Genomic DNA, 26215 nt, shown 5'->3' with positions numbered 1-26215 from the left:
AGGAAAACAGCCGTTTATTAGTTAACCGTTAATCGACCGATAAGGTCAATCAACTAACGATTAATGAATTAATCGATAATTTGCATCCCTAGTACATACATGATGATTTGATAAACGAAATGAAAATGAGTTGAGAAATTGCTGATGTTTGGTATTTCTGGCTCACGTAACAAATGAAATATCTAATATATCAGGGTAATTCTTTTCGTCTATGAAAAAAAAATCATAAAAATCCAATATAACTCTTACGCAGTCCTGCATTGATTCAAAATACAAGTCCTATGTGCCTCATATACCCAGAGATGCTAAAAGACAGTTATCGATAAATTGGTTGCTCAGAAACACAAGCATTCAGCAATGTAATGTGTATTACATCGTAAAATAAAACTTAAACTAAAAGATTGAGGCATATTAAGAACAAAAGGTCTTCTTCTGTATGTTGAATAAGGCTTTAAGGTGTGTTTGCTCCAGAAAAGTCATTAAATGGAGTACTCTTGGAGTACTCAGTGCTGTTTCCACAGTTAAAAGGTTAAATGATTTGCCAAACACGCCATCGATACTTTCTCACTCACTCTATGTGGGTCACAGTTTTTTTTTTTTGCAGCAAGCTTATTTTGTCATTTGGTTGAATCAGCTGGTGTCATAGAAAAGTCAATCAGAGTCTGTGGCAGATCTCATCTAGAGCAGAAGAGTTGTGTTTATTCTGCTGCAGAAGGGGAAAGACAGACAATGCAGAAGATTTCACCAACAGACTGTTTCACACATGAATGATGTAACACAGGGGGAGGCGACACATAAATGTGACTGGAGTCATGAGTTCCTTCAATATGATTGGAGTCATGGGGAGGTTTTTTTAGCATGGGTTCACAGGAAGGGCAGGGCATGCCAGGGAGAACTGGAAGTATATTTTACGGTAGTATGTTATAGTGTTGCAGGCTCACACTAATAATTCAAGAGAGAACACTGTATAGAAGACCAAACTTCTTTGTAGTAAAAAAGTTTAAATAACTATATAAATAACAAGTCTCTTTGTAAGAAGTATTTTGAGTGCTGCAACCTGTTTTTAATTTTGTCAGCCATAAATCTCGACCAAGTAAACCTGCCAGAGGGGTCCACAAATTTTTACAGTACTGTACAAAATGATGAAATGCAGATGCATGTAGAAATATGGTCTTGTTTTTGCCGGTCTGCAGTTCCTTTTTGTCTTTGTGTAGGTTCCTGTTTTTTTTTTTTTTTTTTTTTTTTTTTATATTAGAGGCTATGTGCTCCCTTCCAGGTGCTGCCATTTTCTCTTTATCACACAACCAAGAATGCTTTTAATGAGCCAAATCAGCTTCTTCTCAGTTTTTACGATTTTCACTTAGTTGTTTTCTTTGTCTTCTCTTCCCACATTCTGTCCCTCCTTTTGTTCAGAATTACGAATTTGTACGAGTAGACATACACCTGCTGGAACAAACTCACTGAAAATAACTAAAAGAAAAGGTGCAGCAGACACATTTATAAATGTGACCTTTGTGTCAACAGCTTCAATAGACATAGAAAGCCCAGAGTTACAGTGTGATATGACTCAGAAAACTAGGACTAGGAAAACAGATGGGCTTAGTGTAGCTTTCATGTTTTATTTTACATTTTCAAATACTCTTATTTTTTTTATTAACCACAGTGTCCTCTGGAAGACTCTGCATTTATGCATTGTTGCTATACTTTTCCCAAAACCACAAACACACAGCTGGAAATAAATGAAGTCCATTTTCTATATTGTGGCTTCAATGAAAAGATGTGTGTGTGTGTGCGTGTGTGCGTGTGTGCGTGTGTGCGTGTGTGCGCGTGTGTGTGTGTGTGTGTGTGTGCGTGTGGTCTGCTCAGATTAAAGCCTGTCAGAAAGCCTTAAGATCAAAGCCTTTGTGGAGCACAAATCTGATCTGTCACTGGAAAAGCCATCCCATTTTTTTTTCTTTTTTCTTTTCCTTCCATCTCAGAGATAGAGAGCGAAGTCACTTATTCATTCTTTTTTCTTTTTTCTATCAGTTAGTTGACTTATGAACACTGTATATAAGAAATGTGCCATTAATATAAGTGAAGCTATTATTATCATGGTAATGTAAAGAACATTTAGTTTAGCTGTGAGGGAGTGTGTTATATAAGTAAAAATGCCTTGGCTTCCCAGCAAATATCGCCTCATAATCATGGATGTCTCTCTGGCTCAGTTCTTTACTTCTGCACTGTAAACCACCTGCATGAGTATTATGTGTTTGATTTTTCACCAAAATTCTAACTTATTTACTTGATTTATTGAGTTAGTAGCAAAACTACTGTTCATTAATTTCCGTTAATTAATGGTTCATTATTAGCATAACATCTAGACTTATAACATCTGTTGTATTTGTTATGCGGCTACCGTGTCACTACAGCAGCTTTCAAACGCTCTTGAAGTTTTAATGCATTTTGGTATTTTTACTGCCTGATCTGCTCTCTGTTTTTCTTATTTTCTCTTTTCTTAATTTTCAACTTGCAGGTCAATATATCATCAGTTCTTGGTGTGACAGTGATAAAAACATATGGACTTGCTCACTCACTGTATAATACTTCCATGGATGAAACTAGGCTTTGTAGAAAAGAATTTGAATTGAGTATTTTTTTTTTTTTTTTGCATAACCCATGTTTCTTAAGTAATTGTTTCCACCCTATGGTGCTACATTAGCCACGTGTTGTTTCACAGTATGTAGTACCTGTGTAGAGAACATATGTTTAGCACAGCAGTTGCTAGAAAGCTAATAATAGCCCAATAACAACAGAATTCTACAGAGCATTGTTCCATCAAGCTGATGCGTATGCTAATGGGAGATCAATGATTACAGATGATTAGTGCTTCTCTGTGCTGGCTATGACTCTGGTGTCTATCAGTTGTAGCTCCTTGCTAACTTGAAGTCCCTCCCTAAAGGTCTGATAGCTAAATGATAGAGGTCTACAGCAGCTGGAGTCGTGGATTCATTGACTTACATGGTCTGATTCTGTCTGGCTCCAGGTCGTCTCCAGCTTTAGTCAGGTCCTCCAGCTCTCTGAGGACGATTGATGGACACCGACTCATTAGCAGCCATGTGGATTTGGTCTCGTTAAGAGGCCCTAATGGATCTCATTACGTTTGTTACTTCATTAGGTACACATACTGTAAGACAAAAGCATATGCGCCTGCAGAAACACAGACATACTGCATAATGTACTTGTATTTTTCACATAGTGCCATTCATTAAGTAAGTGTAAGTACCCAGACCAATGTAAAACTTTATTTATGACCTAATGAACTTTGACACAGTGGGATCCATGCATGCAAACACAGATTTGTCAACCTGAGAATTCCTGTTAATTAAGGGGCTGTTACGTTGTCATTTAAATGCTAACATCACCATGCTAATATGCCCACAGTGACAGTGCTAACATGCTGATGTTAAACAGGAGTTATGTTTACCATGTGCACACATTTTCTGACCCACTTTAATGTTAATGAATGTTAGCATTCTAACACGTTCACACCAACAACAAAGCAACATTGAGGATGGTGCGATTGTCATTAGTCTTGCAGGTCATAAACCAAAGTACTGGATCAACTGAAATGACCTGATGATGGAACTAAATGAAAACTTACCATTAACCAATAATGTCTGGACCAAATTTTATGCTAATCCATCTAGTAGACATCTCACTCAAAACCAGAACTGTCAACCTCATGGTAGAACTTGAGGAAGTCATTAGGATTAACTCTCTAGGAACCATGGATATCTAGAACTTAAAGGCAATCCAGTTGGACCTAGTGGTGGACCAACATGCCATCCCTAGAGCCCTGCCTCTACTGTACATGTAGCATGCCTAAAAAAGAATTATATAAAGAATATCTAATATATATGTTAATTTTATGTTATGCTGTCTGACTTTTCATGTCGGGGTTTAACTTCAAGGCCGAAAAACATCCAGCCAAACAAGTGTTTATTAACGGACTGCAGGTATTAAAGAACAAGGCTGTGCATATCCTGACCACGCAAGACAGAAATATAAAGAAAATATTTTGAATTACAATTTACAACTTTTATTAGCTTGAAGGTAATTAATGAAGGTGCCATGAATACTTTAATGGAAAGCTTTGTGTGTCGTGGTTTATTTTTACAGAAAATACAACACCTTTCATTATTCACTCTTGCACTTTTCCTCACCAGCATCTCTTTTCGAACAATGCATAACAAAGACTGCCACAGGGCACACGTACAAATTGCTTGAATGATCCTTTTTCTATTAGTATCAGCATTTCACAGCAGTCCAGGATGGCCCTCTCTCTGCAGCTATGTTGTGGTTAAACAAAAGAAAGTCAGCAGAATGACTTCACAGTCAATAGCAGTTACATGTGATATGTTCTTAGTTAGCTTCACAGATCAGCGCCTCTATTATTGCACTAGAAGCAGTACATTACAGGCTCTTTTACAAGCCTTTTATAAGTTTCCATGACAGAAATTAACTTAGAAAATTTCAAATAGTAGATTTAAAGGTAGCAACTGCCATTGCTCTTTTGCGTTACGTTTTTGTAGTTGTTTGGCAACTTTATTAAAATTATAGCATGTTAGTATTATTCCAAAATGATATCTGAAAATTTAAATACAATTAGAAAAAAGAAGAACATTAGTTACGTTAGCAAGGTAGCAAATACTACAAAGATCAAATCCCTCTTACCATTCACTCAAGTACTTTATTTTATGAGTACAGTTTTTAGGTACTTTATACCTCTGTATACTTTACTACATTTCAGAGGGGAATAATGTACTTTATACTCCACTACATTTATTTGCAGGTGCAGATTTTTCCCACAAAACATTAAGCAATTAACTCAATCTGATTTATTGTTATAGATAAACAGAGGTAACAATAATCCAAAGTGTATAATGATATATATTTGATACTTTTTTTTTTTAGCTCTTAATAGCTTTATACCTTTACTTAAGATTTTGCATGAACAGTTGGAACATGTTGGTGTTGTTATTTCTGCTTAACTAAAATATCTAAATACTTCTTCCACCACTGACTTTTAACAGTAAAACAAAGTGGTATTTGCATGATGTTGAGCTAAGCTTTCTGTCACCAAACACCTGCATATTTTCAGATGAGATGTTTTAACCTCAGGAATGTAATTATCTATGTCAAATCATTAAAATCTCAGTTCGCTGTTTTTAAAAGGCAGAATTAACATTATTTTTCAAACCACACTGTGAAAGTAATGAATTATTTTGGTGGCTACAAATTTGCTAAGTGTATATTATGGGGAGAGTGTCAAAAGAGTCTCTAATTTGTATTCATATGCTGCAGATAGAAGTGACAGGTGCACTTTAATTATATGTTGGAGTAATTTGGTGTCTTTTTCTGCTGGTTGGATTTCTTAGATTGTTGCGAGTGTTTAAGTGTGTAGTTCAGATAAAGAAATCACAGAGATCACTGTTTGCTAAATCACCGTTATTTATTTTTTTCATCATTGCATTTCAGTCAAACATTGGACAATGGACATCAGCAAGTGCCATCCTCAAAAATGCCTCAAAAAAGATATTTCATTTACAGTCATATATAAGAGATAACAATATCAGGTTCATCATCAGCAGCAGGTTTTCATCCAACAGCTCCACACTCTGATTTGTTCAGTATGTGATCTCTTAGCTATCACATATTGATAGCTATTGATATTATACAACAATCCAGATAAGATTACACCAAATAAGAACCTCATATAAGACACACGTAGCAAGCATCAAAAAACACAATCGTCCAAATTATACAAAATTCTTAAACATATACAGCGACGCATTTAACACATCAGTTTTACAAAGTGATAATGACTCTGGCTATGGTTAGTTTAGGTTAAAGCATAAAACTACTTTGTTAGGTTTAGAAAACAATCTTGGTTTGGGTTAATATAAGTACTTTGCTATGATTCGGGAGTTTCCCATACTACGACTACTCTGACTTGTTATTATGTAACAATTTCACCTGCTTCTGTCTTTGCTCCTGTCATAATTACAACAGCTGCTACTTACCTACTTAATACAGTTTGTGGCACTTGCTGAGACAATTCAATATACAGCTCTTAAAAAAGAATTAAATGGTAAACACCAACAAACAAATACTTTTAATGACTCTGCTCAACCAACACTTAAGTCTTACCTAATCATACACAGGTTGTGTAGTGGGGGTCACCTTGGTATATACTGACCTGAGATGTATCACATGTAAGTCAAAAAGTATTTTCAAACACAGTAATAGTTTCATCAGCCTGCTATAGGTATCAAGCCCATCCATCATGGCATAAAAAGTCTATAAATTTTTATGTGACCAATCTTTGGTATTGGTATAGCTATGTTGCCTATTGTGTGTGTGTGTGTGTGTGTGTGTGTGTGTGTGTGTGTGTGTGTGTGTGTGTGTGTGTGTGTGTGTGTGTGTATAACCTTGTGTGTGTATGTGCAGTAATGTCCTGATGGCTGAATGGGAACTCTACAGCTGTCTGTGTGACAGGCGACACACACAGCACTGACACTGATGGATGGGAGAAACAAAATGACACACTGGAGTTGCACGGATAAAAACAGTTCATCTTTCTATTATTAAGATCCACCATCTCTCTCCAAGTCCCTTGTCCTGTCTCATTTTCTTTCACAATGACCCCAAAAAACAAAAACTCAGCTTGTGCATTTGACTGGAGTAATGACCAAAGGGGCTGAATTTTTGCCACCGTCATAAGCAGAGGGGCTGAATAACGGAAAGACCTCCTCAGTGAAGTTACATCCGGTGAAGCAGAAAATGCAAGATCTGGCATCCACGTCATAGAAGGAAACTTGACCACCCTCATAATCAACAAACACTCCAACCTTTTGAGGTATCTCACTTACATGGAGGTCAATGGCAGGGCTGTCGTTGGCTGTAAACTCATTTCCCTTTCGCAGCCAAATAGTCCAGTATCCATTCTTAGGGCTAAGTCTTATATCCCCCTTCCTGTTGATTGACTTGCTTGCAACTCCTAAATCCCATTGTGTTTTGTCTTTAACCTGGACCTCATAGTAAAACTTTCCTGTGGAGAAACCTTCCTTTGCAAGGACATTAAGGACATGATCAAACCTCTGCGGTTTGTTTGGGAGATTTCTCTTCTTTTCTCCAGTCGTGACTTGTTTTCCATCCTCAGAAACAATGAGAGAAGGGTATGCTGTGTCTGGATCAAGAGTCACATCCACAGCATGTTGCTGCATTTCATTCAAGTCAGGATCACACAGCATCCTTACTTCTCTCATCACTGTTGTCTTGAACTTGGTCAAGGCGTCCTGCATGGCAAACTGGTCAATGTTAAAAGTCACATCAGACCAGTCCTTCACCTGGAGCGGAGCAATGGTAAGAGAGGGGAAATTCTCAAGGAAGCTGAAGGCGTCATTGTTGAATGAAACCTGATTAAGCTGCGCGTTGTTCTGCTTGATTTGCAGAATTTCTCCCTCCAGTTCTTTAATGAAGCGTTCTGTCTCTGTTTCAGTTTTTTTGTTCCGTGTCAGAATTACCTTAACTAACTCAGCTTGGCTCCTCTTAACATAGTCCACCACAGCAGTCATCACTTGTGTGCTGTATGACAGCGCCTTCACTGCATTATTTTTGCTAGCCTCCACAGAGTATTGAATCTCGTAAATCTTCTGCTGACGGGCCTGGATCTTCTCATCCATGTCGTTCCTTTTTCCCCCCACCTGGGCCTTCCTCATTTCAGCCTCCTCCTCCATACTCACCATCTCATGGCTTTTGTGGTCACTGTTTTCACAGGACCTGCATGCAAACTTATTATCCACTCTGCAAAACAGCTCCAAGGGCTCATCATGCTTCTTGCACATCCTGCTCTCCAGGTTGTGAACCGGGGGGATTAGCTTGTGTTTCCTCAAGTTTGAAAATGTGAAATGACGCTCCAGATGTGTTTCACAGTAGGACATGAAACACACTAAGCAGGACTTGACGGCTGTGAGCTTTGGCCCTTTACACATATCACAGAGCACATTACCATTTCCTGTTTGGTCAGGGGTAACTTCTATTGAAGACTTTTTTTCAACAGATTTCTTGACCTCTTTAGCCATCTCAGCAATGAAAGTGTTAACCCGAAGCATCGGCCTGGTGTAGAATTTCTCTTGACATAATGGACAACAGTGGACGCCAGTACTGTTAGTGTCCCAATAGTCTTTGATACAGGTGAGACAGAAGTTGTGTCCACAGGGGATCGACACAGGTTTAGTGAACACATCCAGACAGATGGAACATCGAAAATTCTCCCAGGCCTCGAGACTACTACCACATGCCATGGCTAGAAAACATGAGGGTAAATGATACAAAGTTAGAGTCATTATTGTCCATGTTTAAAATCACTGAGATGCACTAGTTAACATTAAATACAAGACTGCAAATGTCATACAATGAAATTTTACCTGGTGTGATGGTTTTTCAAATAGTTAAGATCCGTAAAGAGAAGTGAAAGCATGCAACTCTTTTCTGTCTTTTAGTTTCTCTTTCAGCAGTTACGTCAGAGTGCCATTCTCCTCCCATTTCCTCATTTGGAACAAGTTAACCCATTACATGCTCAATTCACCAGTGACCCCAGTGCAAAGATTTTTTTTGTTATCTCTTCTCTCTGTTTGAGCTTACTTAGATATATAAAATGTGCACCCAGTCTTGACTTCAAAGACTTGTATTTAGCCATAAGAGCAAATATTTTTTCCAGGTGTACATTATTCATATTATTCTTTGCACTTAGTTGCGTGCGTGTTGATGTATTCACAATGGGCTTCAGAAATCCCTTTCATGTACAGTATTATGCACAAATGAAATGAAAGCTCTGAGACAGCACAACATTGCTAAATTCTAAATGAGTTTGCGTGTGCATTTGCATTACATGAGAGTGCTCAGTGATGGCATCTGCATAATAAACTAAGTACACTCACTTTGTGGGCTCGCCTCTGAGGAAACAAGACTTTGGACACAAAAGCTACCCAGCATCCTTGAAGGGCTTTGTCAGAGCTGAAAGAATCTGTGTAGGTTGCGTGCAGGTTTTCATGCATTAGCAGCATCCCTGTATGAATAGATCCGGCTGTTTTTTTTTTGCAGGAATCTATGTGTGAGCATGTGAAGATTGAATTATGATGGATGAATTGGGGGAGAAAAAGATGTGAGTGACTGTACTTAACCTCTGAGTGCTGTAAATTAATTAGCTTCCATGCAATTTGGTATGTCATTTACACAGTATATGTTTTTTTAAATGTGCGTATGTGGGCGTATGCTGTATGGATCATATCTGAGCATTTCAGTGGTCTATTATTCGACAGTGTGTTTGATGTCGTCTTTACAACATAGATGTAAATAGCTGGTGCAGCATCGGCATTATGAATTTAGTGACTGACAATATATGACATAATGCAAACTGAATAGGACTTTGAAGATCCAATCATGTGACACTAAGATATACATTTGCTCGGTATTTTGAATTATGTATGTATACAGATTATGTTTTTAGAAAAAAAAAAGAAATCTTCCCCTGTGTGATGTTCTCATCTGCAAATGACAGGCTACCTGTGATCAGATCTCTCTTGAGTCACATCTTATTCAAGCCTTGCCTCAATGTCTTGCTTGGCATAAAGCATTCAAACGACATCTGGATCAGATGGGGATTCCCTTTGATCCTGGTCTGTGTGGAGCTTCAGGACCTGAGTCTTTCTTCTCCTCTGCAGGATACATTGATAGGTTCATCGAAGGATGAGAGGGAGCCAAGACTTTTCTCCTCCCATTTTTTTTTTCTTCTTTCAATCAGACCCCCACGTTCATCAATGTTCTCTGACACACTGGGCTCTCACTTATAGATGCTCCTTTCTCCTCTCACCTTGAATACATGAATAAGAGATTAGAGGAGTTCAAACTGCTAAAGGACACAGACCCCCTGTATTAGAATTGAATGCCTCCTGCTTGGATTCTGCTTAGTTTTAAACTGAGTGCAAGTCCACTGTAAAGCCTGGTGAAATGGCCCAAAAAAATATGTGGACACATTGTTAACATATAGTGATGTTGTCATCCCCTTGATTAAAGCTGCCCTGTGAAGTTTTCTTGTAAATAAAGAAAATATCTTTCAGTTCTGTGTTTCTCATGAAAGTCTAACCTAACAGAAGTGTCGAGTCTGCAAAGACTCTTTAAATTGTATTAAATTACATCCATGTTTACTTGTTATCAGTCGCATTGATATCAGTCGTCTTCTCTGCCTTTACTGGCACATTGCTGGATATCTTGGCATGTTACTGTCACCTGTTGGTCAGTGGAATATTTCACACCATTGGTAGGACAGACAAATAGTTCCAAAAAACAGAACAGAAAAAAACATAAAGGAGAACAGATTTAATGAAAATTTAAATGTATTTAATGAAAAAACTCACGTCATATGTTAATAGGAGTTATTGTAATCATTCCCTCTTTTCATGCTGCTAATCATTGAAGCTTGGATTAAGATAGCGTGCTTCCAACCTTGTGGCAGCCATTTTAAAAGAAGATTTCCTGGTTAAAAAAATGTCAATACTCTCATGTACACAGTGAGCTCCAGAAGGACATAGTCTTTAAGTTTGATGTAGAGGAACATGACTGTCCTGCACAGAGACCTGACTTCAAGCCCATTTAATGCCTTTGAGTTGAACTGGAACAGTGGCTGAGAGCCAGGCCTCGATGCCCAACATCAGTGCCCTCACTTATCCTCTTGTGGTTGCATGGGAACAAACTCCTGCAGCCACATTTTAAAATGATGTGGACAGTGTTCCAAGAATGATGAAGGTATTTACAGCAACATATTCATGCCCACAGTTTGGGATGTTTAATGAGAGGGGAATTCACAGTGTTATTGTGACATAAATGCATGTATCTGTAGTTATTCTAGTTAATGGCCTTGCTGTTTATTAAGAATATTATTTAAAAGGTATTTCAGTAGTGGTAGTAGTGCTGTCATGTGTGGGAGCACTTTGGATTTGACAGTGTAGAGAGAAACATCCAAACTTCATTTACTAAAAAAGTAAACATTGCAACAATATTTTTTAAAATCCAAAACCAATGGATTGCACAAATTCATAGAAATGACAACATCACTCTTAATCTAACAGAAAAAAATACACAAAACCACAGAAAGAGAAGATATAATCTGCCAGGTTATGTCCGTGGGCCGTATGTATGGTAGCCATGCTCTACAGTGTTGTGAGTGACAAAGAGTGGACTCATCTCCATCATTCTAGTTTGTTTACGACATGGTCAGAGCAGAGGATTGTGTTATTTCCAAGCACCAGACACAGTTCTGGAGGGAAGATAAATAATTAGTCATGAGATGAGTTTCTATCTTCATCCATCAGCCTGGAGAACATGGCTGCCATAGGAGAGTCCTCTCCCTCCGGTGTTTTTGTTCCCCAGACACTGCTTTAGATTTTCCTCCTTGATAGGATGACTTTGAAAAGCACAAAAGCTTGTGAGGACATCTCCATCTTTGTCAGGGTGTTCACAGATTAAAAGTGTTTTTTTGTTTCGTCTTACACAGCTCTTGTTAAAAGTAGTGCATTGGAAAGAGGGAGCAGTCAGTACTTTTCCTTTTCATCGATATTGCTTGGCAAAGTAGAAACAGTGAACCTGAATTGCCAGCAAATTCAAAGGGCATCTTGTATGAGGGAATTTATGTCATTAAAAATCTTCAGCTGTAACATGGCATCTTTTCTCTACCCAGATCATTTCTCACCCTTTATTAATTTGGCAGTGTGGAGGAAGATTTAGGCTTTCTTTCTAGGCTTTCCTCTATGAGAAGGAATTGATAAATATGGGACCAGCAGCTGAGAATTTATTTAAAGTGAGATATTGAAACCAAGATAGAAAATTAATGCTGAATTCCCAACTGATTGACGCCAGATGAGAAGCTTGTCAGTAGTATGAGTATATTTGGTGTCAGGGGAATGTTTTTAACATGTCAAAGTGTGAGGAAACTCTTTTAGACTAATAGTGCTACTCAAACCAGACATTTTCTTGAACTCAGAGTGGTGCCTGGAGAGTTGAAGGATAAGAAAGCTTATTTCTGAATGAAAAGGCTGCTGAGCCATTTTATCTACACTCTTATTCATTAAGCGTGTGGTGACTGTTCGATTTACATCACTAGCTCAGATGGCCTCTAAACACCACAGGAGTTAGTTTCTCTGATAGGCTGCCTCAACTCTTGAATTATTCATATGTGCTATTTGTGCAGACTCAGTGTCTGTGACTGAAAATTAAACAAAGATTGAATGATTGAAGACTCACTGACGTAAAATGTTTTTTTTATTTTACAAAGGTCAAATAATTGCTGTTGGTGGAGCCTGAGAAAGCCCCAAAACAATTGATTGTTGAGAATCTTAGACAAGATTCACATTGCCCTTATCGGCTTGAGGGATTCACAGAAAGTGATGCATGTCCAGCATCACAATTTTATCTACAGTTATTGTGTCACTCTCTACAGCTGGATCAGATGAAGTTACTGCTAATGCAAACTGAACATCTCAGTAGCATGAATTCAGATTGCAATTGTAACTTTTTTATTAAAACATGATTTCTATTGAAACATGATTTTTAACATTTCGACAAAGTAACTGCTCAGACAAAGTTTGCTGTGACATTTTACTGCACCACTAACCACGGGTGTTATCAAATCAACCAAATCAACCATCTCAGAGGTTCTAACTTTAAGTTACATTTTTACAGTGCAGGAAAGAGAACTGATATAACAAAGCCAGGGTTGAAAATTAACTTTTGAAAATGTGAACATCTGCCAGTCACTGACAGTATTCACCAGCCACTCATTCGTAAATTATTATTTTGTGCCTGAAATCTGCCAGCCACTGGTGCTACTTTCCCATCATGAAACCTGTGTGGATTAAAAACTGACAGTAGTAGTAGTAGTAGTAGTAATTATCTTTCATTATTTAAAGGTTTTTAGGTCTACTTTTCTTTAGTTTATACATCAATACATACACATAAGAAACGGCTTAGAAAATATGGTAGATTTTCAAAATAAAACATCCTGTTCAAAGTTCCGATCGCAAAAGCAGCCAAAACTATGTAACATAGTTAAATAACAAAACACTCCACTTCTGAAACATTCCTGAAGAGGTTTGATGCTGCATGGAAAACTGACTAAAACCATGTCGCAGGCTAGTGATCTGACAGGGAGACGTGCCCGGTGGGCTTTCCCAGTAAGAGCTTTCTAGTTTTAGAACATCCTTGCATTAAACTATTTAGCCACACATCTTAAAACCTGCCATCTAACCTAGTCACTGCATAACATAGTATTATCCCTTGCCCGCATCGTAGCTGTAGATATAATTCTTCCATGTCTTTATTCTCTTTTGTTATTTTCCATTTCCAACATTTTACTCGTTTAACAAGACTAAAGAATACGCTTTGATTTTCATCAAACTTGTGGTTTAAATAGAGAACAGCAGTTTCAGTCTCTCGAACTGATCATCACACGTTCATTTTTGCTTCTCTGTCTCATTCTCACTGCTTCTACGCTTTTCCAACATCAGTTACTTTAGCGAGATTCTACTTCCCCTTCTTTTTCCAAACCAGCACTTTTCTCCTCGTTTTGCAGAAGGCACATCTGAAACCCTCTCTCTTTGTCCGTGCATTTCTTTTTTTCAGTCACTCTCTCCGGCTTCAGCCACATTTAATGACTCTGAGCTGCAGCCTTTCCTTGGCTGTCACAGAGGGGCTTTTAACAAGGTCCTGCACTCCTTTTGCTCTTTCCTCCTCATTTTACCATGCTGCCTCCACTTTCCCCTCTTTCCCCCTGTAATTTCGCCTTTCTCTGAGGGTAAAGTGTACAGGTGCCTGACTAAAGCAGAGGAAGAGATGGAATGTCTGTAGTGCCTTTCCGCCTTTTATTAAATAGAAGCCTGCACATTTTCAGCCACTTCTAGGCATTAGTAAAGACAGATTTTTCCAAATTGGAATTGGCTTAATGTACAGGCAGGCAGAGTATTTTAGTTAATTCCTAAATAAAAAAGAAAAAAACACTTTATACATCTTGCAAATACTATGCATGCAACTAGTCATTTAATAATTAGGTTCTGACAGAACATTAATCTGAACAACAGCATCTGTTGATAACCATTTAATTATTTCAGTCTTTTTATAAAGCAAAAAAACAAATATACAGATTCTAGCATTTTTTTTTTACTAGATTTTATAGATTAAATAATGATTCTTATTGTTAAACAAAACTATTAATTGAGATAATTAACATCAGAATATTCAACTATAAAAATAATTGTAATGTGCTTCACGCTTCATTAATATGGGTAAGAATGTGTGCATGTGTTTATGTGTGTTTTGTATATGAATGTAGATCTAATGTCCTTGGGCTTATATTTGTATTCATAACGAACAAGGAAATTAAAGCCAACTAAATCACCTCAGGCTCCCAGCATTTCAATTATAGACAGTATAAAAGAGTTATTGATCCATAGCTGGAGACACACAGAGAGGCAGAGAGATTTTTAAATACTCATCAGTCGTCAACACTTCTATAAGGTTTGGTAAATCTGTTCTTTAATTGATTTTTAGGAAAAAGCCAGCAAGCTTCAGCAGACAAGTGAAATAGTTCAAAGTATTGGTGTGTTAATCTGAAGTAAATTCTCTTGCGTCTTCCTCTGTACTCTTTCTCAAGTAATCTATATCGCCTTACAGTGTTTCACTCCTAGAAAGCCCCAGTGGTTGCTGGCGTTCCATCATCTTTGAGCTGTGGTAAAGAGCGGGGAGGGGCGACTGCTCAGGTTCATTTAATGTTCCAGCTGACTATGATTAATGTAAGAAAGGCCCCGGTTCACACCTAAACTAAAGAACACCCCACCCAATTTCACTCCTTCTCATTACCTCCAGCTCTTCTCTCAATTGGTGTAGCACTGGGATGCAATGTGTTCAGCCAGCCATGCAATGCAGAAGCTCCAGAGGTCAACTAGTCATATCCCAGATGTCCTGTAAGCCCCTCAAGTTTCATGGATGGATTACAGGCCTACAGAGCACAGGCTATAACACAGAACGACACAACCACAACATTGCAGAATGGCTACAAAAAGGTGCAATGCAACAATGATGCAGAGTGTGACTTCAAGAAAGAAACACACCAACCAATGCAGAGACACAAATGAACTATACTGAACAATTATAATAATGCATCTGTAGCCTTAGCCATGTGATTTTTTTTTTTTCAAAATAATATTGCACATTTTAGACTGACCTTTAATCATGTCAAAGCACACCTGTGTCAAAGTAAAGTCATGCGGTTTAATCAGCATCTTTATAAGACACACCTGTCAGCTGGATGGATTACCTTGGCAGTGGGGAAGTGCTAACTCTAACACTAACAAATCTGTGCACAAAATCTGAGAGAAATGAGCGTTTTGTGTGCACAGAAAAAGTCTGACATCTTTTATTTCGACTTGTGAAAAAGCAGCAAAAACAAGTAATGCATCTGGGATGCAAAGCAATCACACGGAAAAATGGCTGCAAAGAGAACAGCCGCTAAGAGATGCAACACCACTACAAAGTGACACAAAAACAACCACAAAAACACACAAAGTGAAAACATGACAACAAATGGTGCAGCCAGGTTATTTTGTAGTCATTTTGTGTCTCTTTCAGTCTAGGCTTCCTGGTCTTATGAAGGAGCAGTGGGGTTGTCTTTTACATGTCTGTGCCCTAGGGACCATCGTTTTATAATCCATTCATGTCTAGTTCCCTCATTCATTGTTTCTTTCTTAGTTTGTTTCTTTTTACCCCTCTCCTTTTTCTTCCTATACACTCTCTTCCCTCCGTGCCATCTGTCTCCCCTTAGCGTCCCCTGTAATGCCACAGACGGTCTTTGTGAAAGATGGTGGAGATCACAGAGGATTTCTATCTATCTGACCCCAGCGTGCCCTTCATCTTCCTCTCACAGCTTGATCTATCACACACAAGTGCTTTTTATTGTTGTTTGGCAGCCGGCTCTTGGCCCATGGCTCTACTTGTCTCTCTCAGCCCCTCTCATTATTACTATGAGTCTCGCTCTGCTGGGAATAAGCCAACATATTTGCATTTCCTCTGTACTGCGATTTTGTGGTCATCTATAAAACCCCACTCAACCTCAAAGCCCATATTCCTTCTCATATTGTGATACAGGAACTCTGTGATCAAGTAAAGGTTGTTCATAAAAGCTATTGTTTAAGACTCTACAATTCTCTCCCTATACTCTCTTAAAATACTCACTGTCAGGTCTTAAATATTTTCCACCACCTTACAGAGGCAGTGTTATGATGGTGATGTTTTAGAAGTCTGGTGGAGTTCCTTGATGCTTACTTTGGCTCTGTTACCATCTATCCTTGATCCTTTAGGACAACAGATATGTACTGAGCTGAGAAATGAAATGTGCTCGAAAACTCTTCCTCGTCTCTCTTGACCTCTGATCTTTTCCCATATAAATGGCAACTTTTAAATTTTGTCTTTATTATTCTCATAATCAAATTTTTCTAATGTAGATTTGCATACTTCTTCCCTCACAGGTTGTTTTTGAAACAAACTTATTTGCAAAGATAGATTATATGGATTTCTTTTATTTTGTACATAAGCCAGTAATGATATCTCAGTAACCACCTTCAGTATCCAGGAAATGTGAGTTCATTAATTCAGCAGAAATTAATTTTAGAGGAAAAATAACAAGAGACTGTTATTTGGCCCGGTTCCCAATACCTCTTGATTAAAACCCTCAAAAACAAATGTACTAATTACAACCAACTAATGTACATCATCCTGCATACAGTAGATAAACAATGGTCAAAGTGTACGGTCTTCTCTTGGGCAACTTGGCAGTGACAACATGTCTTGTCTCTTTGAAGTGTCAGTTCATATATATTATGAGGGCCGCGGGGTATTGTAATGTTGAAATGTTTGTATCAACACAGCAGTCACTTTGTTAAGAGCCTTTTAACATTTCCATGCTACAGCTTATGAGTTTCCTTTCCCCTCAGGCCTTTGTATAATAAGAAGGTGTTGTTCATTTAATTTGAACTCACTACAGGAAATGATTAGACCGTTAACTCTTAAGGGCTGATGTACTGGTACACTATTGACTGGGGTTTAACAGGCTAAAGCCTGTTCTCACTAACTCACATGAAATTCTGAGGTGAAGATATTGTCTCATTGATGAACAACCTTTATCTCATAGAAATTCTGATTACAGACCACTGATTTGAAACAGGGAAGTTATCATTTATCAGCATAAGAAAATATCACTTTACGTCTTGTAATACTGAACGTATCCACACAATGTATTTGTATAAAGATTGGGAATGATCTGGGTTTTGTCAACACAGTTACAGAAGTCTACTATTCCAGGTCTTACCCTTGTGATATTTTTTATCTCTGAACTCCTCATCTCTCCATTAGTGTCTCTGCCACACAGCTTTCTGTCAGACCACCAGTGAACCATCTCACTAACACAAGAATAACATCCTTGACTCTAATGGTTTTAATGGATAAAGAAGTAACTCCATAGCTCACACCTTATGACTCTTACTTTTGCTCATGGAGCATCAAGGTGGTTTATCACTTTGTGTTGACTGATGGTAATGGACTAGTGCTCCCTGATAGACCAACTGAAGGTTAAGCTCATGTTGAATTTTCCTTCATCTTGTAGAAGCTTCTGTGTTCGGGTCAGGTCAGGTGAATTTTCTCCATCAAGTTTGATGACACGTGACAGTCAGTGACACGCCTGTCTCTGCTGATGAACACTTGTGTGTGACCATGTGTGCCATTGTTTCCCTCAGGGACCATAAAGTGCCACTTCTTTTCAACCTTGGTTTGTCAATAAAGTGTGCAAGAGAAATTGACAGCTTGTACAGCTGCTTTAAAACAATAATTGTGTTTTAAAATGAATTCTGGCATTTAGCAGTGTCTGCCACCGTGGGTTGTCAGCACAGATACAGGCCAGACAGTCCAATCAGCTGAAGGTTATACCTTTTAGACACACAATAATAATAATACAGATAATAAATGTTTTGTGTGTGCTCTTGGGTGCCCGGCAGCTCCTCCGCACTTTCTCCAGGTACAATCAGTCCTGTAACAAAAGTTCAACTGAAACAGGAGGGTGCATTCACTTGGTGTCTGTGTGTGTCTCTTGCCCAGGTCCAGCATGCTACTGTGTTGAAAAGGGAAGAGTGATTAGATAACCAGTTCCAGCTGTGTCAATTACCTCACCTGGCGCTGCTCGCCTGAGCCGTCCACACACCTCTCTCTTCAGCGGCTGAATGCCAACACAGGCACTTTATGAAGCAGAAACAAAGGTCGTTACTGAAATAAAACAGAAGTAATGATTCACAAGCTTGGCTAGGGCTGGAGACCCGTCTACTAAAGTCTACTTTAAAAGACATGTTCTAAAACATATAACATAAAAATATGATCTGGTTTAAATAACATTTTATGCTTGATGGGACTTCCACATTGTTCTCCTTCATTCAAGAATCCAAAATCTATGAATATGCAAATATGTCAGCCACAAGATGCCACCTACTTCACTAGAAAGTTCATTTTCAGTGTATGTACACTAAAATGTACTGCTTTAAACTAAAATTGCAGAGGAATCTAAGGTAAGTGACTTCACATATATCTTTCTGCACAGTGAAGCCCAAACTTCCAAGTGAATTAACAACACGAAAGCATGGTTCTTATAAAACAACAATTATCCAGCACAGTGGCGAACACTGTGGACCAGTTCCAGATTGTAGCTGGGTCATTGCGAATCACTGCTATAGCAAGAAAAAAAAATGCAATTTAATTGTAGCTAGAACTTGTTTAAAGGAGCAGATTTCCTTCACTGAGGCAAAATAAGACATCATCTCACTCTTCAGAAACGCTGCTATAATTTGTGGAAAAGTGTTGAAGCATGATCATTTTTCCTGTTATATTTCTCTTTCTCTCTGCGTCTGTTTTTCTTTCCACCAATAAGTGAAGACACAGCTTGTTTCTATGAAATGTAGATAATGAGTAAATGTGGCATTTTTTAATCATCAAGTACCAGTATTGTTTAGAAATATTCACAGTTTTTTCAAAGTCATTTGAAACAGCAGAAGAAGATAAGCAACAGAGAAATTTGCACTTTTGTAGGCAGCCTACACCTCCAGCCTCCACAGTCACAACATCTCATCATCACCTGCAGTCACTTAGCCACTTTTGAGTTGTCTGGCGGTGTGGCAAAATAGGAGGTCTCTTTGGTTCACTTTAGCGGTTGACATTTTTTCTTTTTTTTTTCCTGGATTTTTCTAATTGGCTGATGTTTGTGCTGTAATTAGGTGGTGATTGCTAAACCAGTGTAGTTAGATAATCACAGTTAACCTAAATAGATTAAAAAAAATAAACTTTTTCTGGAAAGCATTCCGAGTACAAGTTATAGAACGGTCTCATAATAGCAAGAGACTTGCTACAACACACCTTTACTTCTGCCCTTATGTGGCTACTTAAATCCTCGGTATCCGTGTCACTACATTATGGTATACTGTGGCCCTTCGGGCACTGGGCTATTTCCTAGGGAATCACCCCTTTACCGTGACCCATTTTGAGTTTCTCCATCTGCCTGCCTGCTGAGTGTTTTTTTTTCTTGGAATGGTCATTTTATTGTACCAGCTTACAGCTGTGAATTTATAGATTTAAAATACACAGAGAAATAGCTCTAAATGATGTGTTTCAGCTCAAACCTCTGCAAAGAGGGTTGTTGTTGCATTTTTAAGGACTAAGTTTGCTTCTTTATTATCAATCAACTACAGTATAATCTCTTTTGCTACATAAAGAAACTTTAAAGATTACTTTGTGAAATCTCTTCTATCGCATAGATGGCCATATAATGAGTTAACTGGTCTTGTGAAAGACCTGCAGTTTATTTTTTTTGGTAAATAGATGGCAACGGTAAAAGACAGATCCATTTGGCTACATTGCACCAAATACTGCAGTGCCAAAGTGATAGAAGTGTCAAATGTGTAGATCCATCTTTCACATGCTTTAGAGGACCAGGGAAAGATGCAGTTCCATGACTACTGTGTATTAACATATAAAATATATAGGAGCTTCTGGTATGCCAGCACCTCTATAGGGCTCCAGTGGACGCTCATGTTGTAGTGAATCAATATATTAGGCAGGTGCTCATTTCTCTTGTCTGCTTTTGTCTTTCCTTGCAAACTCCTGGGAACTGGAAAACCCGGAGATAGACACTGCTGAATGGATCAAGTAGACATTAAGTCTGTCATGTTGCCATGTTACCTTGTAAAGTTGCACCATGAAACACGATGAACACCAAAGTTAAAGTAACTTTTCCCAAGGTCTTGCACATCCTTTCGGCATCAATCAGCATTGTTACCTTCAAGTTTGACATTAAAAGACAAGAATACTCCAGCTGATTTCACTTCTCCAAGCTATCTTACTGACAACTGATAAAAGGTAATTTATATTTCTCTCACCTTTGATGAAGCAATATCACACCAAGTTGATGGAGGCTTTTCACAAAGAATGTTTTGACTATGGAGAGTGTACCATTGTGGATATCTCAATTGTAATCACACACGTTTTGTATTTACTATGTCACCAACTGCTATCCTCCCCAAATGTCTAAGCAAGTCATGCATATAGCAAAAAATGTAAAAGTAAAGCCTTGATCACACTAGACAATGTGAGCCCCATGGGGAATGCTTATTTCACTTTCTCTGTAGAGGTGATAGATTTGCTGTCATTCTCATGGACACTGGAGCAGAATTTCTGTTTGCTGATGTGATATTTTGAACCTTGTTTTTCCATCTGTAATATAGTGTAATAGTGTTTCAACTCACTAAGCCACCCTGCTGACAAAGGGTAAGGGTTACAAGAAACACAAGACTGAATCTCTGCAAAGAAATGAAAATTGCTGGATCTACCATAGTTTAATTGAACATGTCTGAACTTTCATTTTCTAGCCCGGTACGGCAAGCCATAACTTGTCAGCTCAGTCTATTCTTTCAGTAAGTCTGCAGGAGAACTAAAATACTTCCTTCCCACTCTTGAAAGAGCATATCAGCCACCACTGAACTATAAATGTGCATCCACTCTTATAACAAGTTCCTCACCCTTGAAAGAAAAGTTGTTTCTTGCCTTTTTGCACTATCGTAACTGATCTTCTGTGCATCTGTATGCGTATTTATTGTTCTTGTTGGCTGATTTTAGCTGTGTGTTGCATTTGTGTTTACTTGATTTAAATGCTCACAAACCCTAGTCAAGTCAAGCATAAAAAAAGCCTTAAAAAGTCTAAATCTGCCCAAAAATCTGGCTTTCATGTCATTTTCTATCAGGCATTCATGCTGTCATGACCCCCTGATGACATAGGCAAAAAAGATTTTCTATCTTTGAACGTGGAAGAATTGTTGAGCTGCACAAGCAAGGCCTCTTGCAACACGCCATCCCTGCCATGCTTGGACGCAGTAAGACAGTCATTGTCATTGTCATTGACAGTCATTGTCACTGTTTCTTCTTTTTGCATTTTAAAGCTCTACTTGCTGTCTGGTTAAGTTCCACCAGCGCGAAATGTGAATAGTAGTAATCTTTCACCTGGTCTTAAGATTTTGATCAGAAGTGTATTCAGAAACAGCTATAGTCCTTAGACTGATTTTCTGATATGGGTGTATATATCCTGAAATTGAGGCTGAAAGTAGGTAGCCTACTTAAACATCACAACCATTGTTTCATTTTGAATCCAATACACAGGAGTACAGAGCCAACACAACAAAAAAATTACCACTGTCCTTATACATTCTGACTGCTCTGTACTTTCCATTATGTTCACCATTTTCCAAGCCACAGTGTTTTCCATTGATGGATGCAACCATTATTTTCAATTCCATATAGAAAATAAAATTGCAGAGACTTTAAATGACTTCAGATAGGTAATTTATCACAGTCAAAGTAAAATTATTGGTAGGTGGTAATGCAGTTCAGTGCAGCTCAACATTAATAGTATGTTTCAAATGTCAAAATCAACCTGTCACATCTTAGATGTCAGAGCACCCAAGCAGCACCTGAAAATGCCAACCCCAGAAGCAACTTTTGAAACTGCATGATCATGTTACAAGGTAACTGACCAGTGGACGAAGTCACTAAGTACATTTACTCAAAGAATCGAATTATGGTACCTGTACTTGTATTATTTAAATATTTTAGTTTTATGCTATTTTTTACTTCTACTTCACTGATGTAGAAGTTTGTTTTACACAACATATGATCAGTTTATAAAATATGCATTATTATAAATTCCTTGACAACAGTAAAATGCTGATTCCAGATTCCAATGAAAGATTCCAGTAAAACAACCAACCTTAAACCAGCTTATTTTGTTTCATGTAGCATATCATTAATCTAAGAAATAACAATATATATTTTTTTATTTTACCTTTTTTTCACATTATGTGAAGACAAGTCATCTCCGATAATAATAAGATAATTAGTGAGGTCCAGGTCTCTCTACACTCTTTCTCAGTAATGATAATATTTATCTTGAGAATTGATTTTCTGATGTCTGCAACCTCAGTAAATTCAACCAGACTACAATAATGACTTCTTGATTTCTTATTTACTCAGTCTACCTAATGTTTGATAGAAACCGTTGAATAGTTCAGATGAAATGCACGTTTTTTTTTTGAAAGGCAAACATGCTTGAGAGGAATCCACATGGAGATAATTGAAAACTTCAACAGTAACGATGAAGAAACAAATATAAGTTCATTGCTCGAACAGATTTCCATCTAAGAATGTCCTTGATCTGTGAAATTGGAAAAAACAGTCTGCTGACACCAACATGCAATTTATTTTTTTGACATGATAACAAATGTCAGCTTTGCCAGGACGAATCTTTGAATATTAATATTAACACGTGGATCTATACATGCGTGTAAGAAACAATTTCACTGGGGCCATAGGTCCAACATGGCCCAATTAAAATCTCCTATACTGTCAAAAATTCAGAGGATGTCTAAATTGTCAGCCCATTTACCTTCTTTAGACATTTAGCCAGTATTTGCTTTGAAAATATTAGTAAACAGTTATTTTCACAAATCAATAATGTAATAGCTGGATGACTATGAACTGTACAACTACAGCTAGTTATTTGGCATGGTTATAAGGCTGACAATTCATTTCACAAACTTGTATCAGTTAATTTCATTCCTCAGTTTGCTTTTGCACATCTTCTGTATCCCTTCTCAAACAGGTCATAACTAAATGTACTAGTATTGTACTCCTAATATAGGCCAGACACCTCTGTACTGTATTGACAAAGTGATTTTTTTCTTCTGACCTCTGAAAACTTGGCTGATCAGTGTGAAAGTGTGCAGCATGGATGTAAAGTAACAAAGTGTAGATTTATTCAGCCAAATATTACAGGTTAAATTAAATAACTAAGATAAGTAGGGTCTGTTAACCCTCTGGGGGTCCAACAATAGCCCTATCAGTTGCTTTTGCAATCGTGGGTAATTGCTAGGGCCCCAAAAGAATGAACAAGTGTTATCTCATTCTCCTGGACAATTTAATGTGACCTGTCTTGTCTTTGTCTTTATCTCCTTTTTCATCTTTTCTTCTTTCTCTTAAAGCAAGTTTTTTTTTTTTTTGTAAACTGCCATACAAATTAAGTTGGGTCATTCAGTTAAGCAATTAAAGTTTGCTATCGCCATTTGTTCTGGAATATACATTCATCTTAATGACAACTAATGCAGGGAGTTGGTGTTTAGTGACAGCAAAGTCTGAATGACGATAAGATGTACAGAAAGATTATCATTAAATTTGGCACTTATCTTATGGTGCATTTGTTTTTTTTTCCTGCAGCAGCGTGATGTAGGTTTTGGATTGATGGGTGGTGTTGAAAATTATAGTAAGCTTTGAATATTTAGCTGAAGGCCATGCATCAATTATACATGGACATACTTAACAACTGAGGGGAAAAAAAGTCACCTTGCCAGCAATATTACGTGCACTTCAGAAAGCACTAATGAAGCACTCACTGAAATTTTTGCAGCATTGTGAGGTGCACTGCCCCGTCAGCATCACTGTTAGTATGTAACACATCAATCATGTATTCACACGTGTGTTTATCTTTAGAGCCCCTGCTGTTTATTTTCAGACACAAGAGTGAGGGAGCGATAATTGCCAGATGTTAAAAGCACTAGCTTTCTTTGAATCAAATAACATATGACTTTGAAGAGAGCATCTTCATATCTTCAAAGGGAGGCCAGTGAGGGAGTAAGATGAGGCGACGGAAACAAAGAGAGAGAGTGTATAGATAAATTCTCAACTCAACCACATCTTAGTAACTGCATCTCTGCTCAGACACCCGCTTTTATTGTTTAATATGGAGCCTTTTAGTTAATTTCAAAGTAGAAAAAGATTTTAAAATGAGGTAAAAAGCTAGAACATTTTAATTAACTATTTAATCTGCAAAATAGTCCCTAAACTGGGCTGAAGAGACATTTCTATTAATATCTATAAGTCTGTTTACACCTGGTATTAACATATATCACAAGCAGACAGCTCTACTGTATATACAAGTGTAAATGACCACCAAGATGCATTGTGACTCTAAATCCACTAGCTGAGGTAGTCTGAGACGTATTTGACCACATAGCTCAATATTGAAGGACCAACTACTCAACTGTCATGCTGTAGGTCCACACGAAACACACTGTTTGATTTCCATTTGCTTCACTGTTTGGGCTCTCTTACCTGCCAAGATAAGCAGCAGATGTTTGTGAACACGCTGTCTGTTTTAACTGATTTTACCACTGAACTAGTAAGATGGAGATGCATGCTAATGCCAGGTGTGAACTGACGTATTTAGAGCAGTATACTTGTGACTGTAACACCCAAGACGCCTGTTACTGCCAGGTGTAAACAGACTCAGTGTTTGCTCAGTGCTTTTTAACACGGATGTCAATGCAGATCTGGTGATCTGACAGAGGTAATGAGGACTACAGCAAGTTGTTTCTATATACACTATACAGTATTCCCACAGCTCATGAAAAGTTTTTTTATTTTTTATTTTTATTTTAAGTCTAGGAAGCCACAGCACTGGAGCCTTGAAAAGTTTGGAAAAACCCTCCTTTCAATTTGTATTCTTTAGGGATAGTTTGAAGACGTTAAAAATGAAAGCACCGAAACACTTGGTCTTTAGAGAGAAATGAATTTATGTTTGAGCTTCTTTTTACTGTAAAACTCAGAATGTGTTACAAGTGGGGCTTTGACCATTTTGTCTACCTGTTCTAATATTATGTTTCCCACATAACCCAGAATCAACAGCTCATTCAGGCTTTTCGTTCTTTTGTTTTTTCCCTCTGAAGAATTATTCATGCCTGAGTGACAAGACGGCAGCAGAGTATTTTTTCTTTCGTGCATCTCTGAGGGATTGTTTTGACTGACAGCTCTCTATGGCAGATTTTTTGACAGGCATTATTCCTTTGACTGTATCTTTATTGTGGCTGTTTAAAAGTTTGTTTTGTCCCCTTTCAGGCTTCTCTTTTTATGCCATAAGGGGTGTTTTCTTTGTCTGCTGTTGAGCAGGATGGCTAAATGTCATTGAATGCATTTGCCAGCTCATATCGCACTCATGTTTCAAGTCATATTCTGACTCACTGTATAAAAGATGAGCCAGATGAGTCGCATGACGGAACATTTAGCCACTGTTTTTAATTATAACCTATAACTTTACCTGTAAAATTAACTTCACATGGCACATTTTGATTTGAAATGCATATACTTAACTTATTTTTTATGAACCTCAAACTTAGGCCTTATTTCCTGTTGTCATTCTGCTTCTGAATATTTCACCCTGATTGTGAAAACACAACAGGAACTCTTTCCAATTACTTTTTTCTCGGGGAGGCCTTTCCAGTCATTGCTATAGTAATTACCTGTGTGCCTATCATTGCTCATCCAATATCTTCTCATACGGAGCTGTGACATATTTAATAAGTATAGTAAAACCAATTCTATTGCTTCTCTGCAGAATTAGATTAGTATTTGATGTACCGTATGCTTAGAGTCCATTCTTGAGAGATGAGTTGAAGGAGTTTTTTATTGACTATAAATAAATCAATTTTTGCTTGTC

General features: G+C 37.8%; 2 protein-coding genes across 4 annotated transcripts in view; one reads left to right on the top strand and one right to left on the bottom strand.

Moving 5' to 3' along the window:
• The window catches only part of LOC104927929 (ecto-NOX disulfide-thiol exchanger 2-like), a 161224-nt gene that overhangs the window by 47703 nt on the left and 87306 nt on the right, over positions 1 to 26215 (top strand). The window contains exon 1 of one of the 3 annotated variants that reach the window (XM_010742120.3): positions 18611 to 18698. The exons of the other annotated variants lie outside the window; for them this stretch is intronic. The gene's annotated coding sequence lies outside the window, so the exon portion shown is untranslated. Of the gene's footprint in view, positions 1 to 18610; positions 18699 to 26215 lie in introns of those variants that run through there. 3 annotated transcript variants of the gene reach the window in all.
• On the bottom strand, positions 5476 to 8568 carry LOC104927923 (E3 ubiquitin-protein ligase TRIM21). The gene is made up of 2 exons (XM_010742113.3): positions 8472 to 8568; positions 5476 to 8350 (listed from the first exon to the last, which is right to left on the bottom strand). Exon 2 carries the CDS (start codon positions 8346 to 8348, stop codon positions 6705 to 6707), a length of 1644 nt encoding a protein of 547 aa, XP_010740415.2. The 5' UTR covers positions 8349 to 8350; positions 8472 to 8568; the 3' UTR covers positions 5476 to 6704.

Source organism: Larimichthys crocea, chromosome I, assembly GCF_000972845.2.
Source record: "Larimichthys crocea isolate SSNF chromosome I, L_crocea_2.0, whole genome shotgun sequence".
Lineage (NCBI taxonomy): Eukaryota > Metazoa > Chordata > Actinopteri > Sciaenidae > Larimichthys > Larimichthys crocea.
The sequence above is the reverse complement of the archived record's forward strand: the minus strand, read 5'-3'. Positions and strand labels throughout refer to the sequence as shown.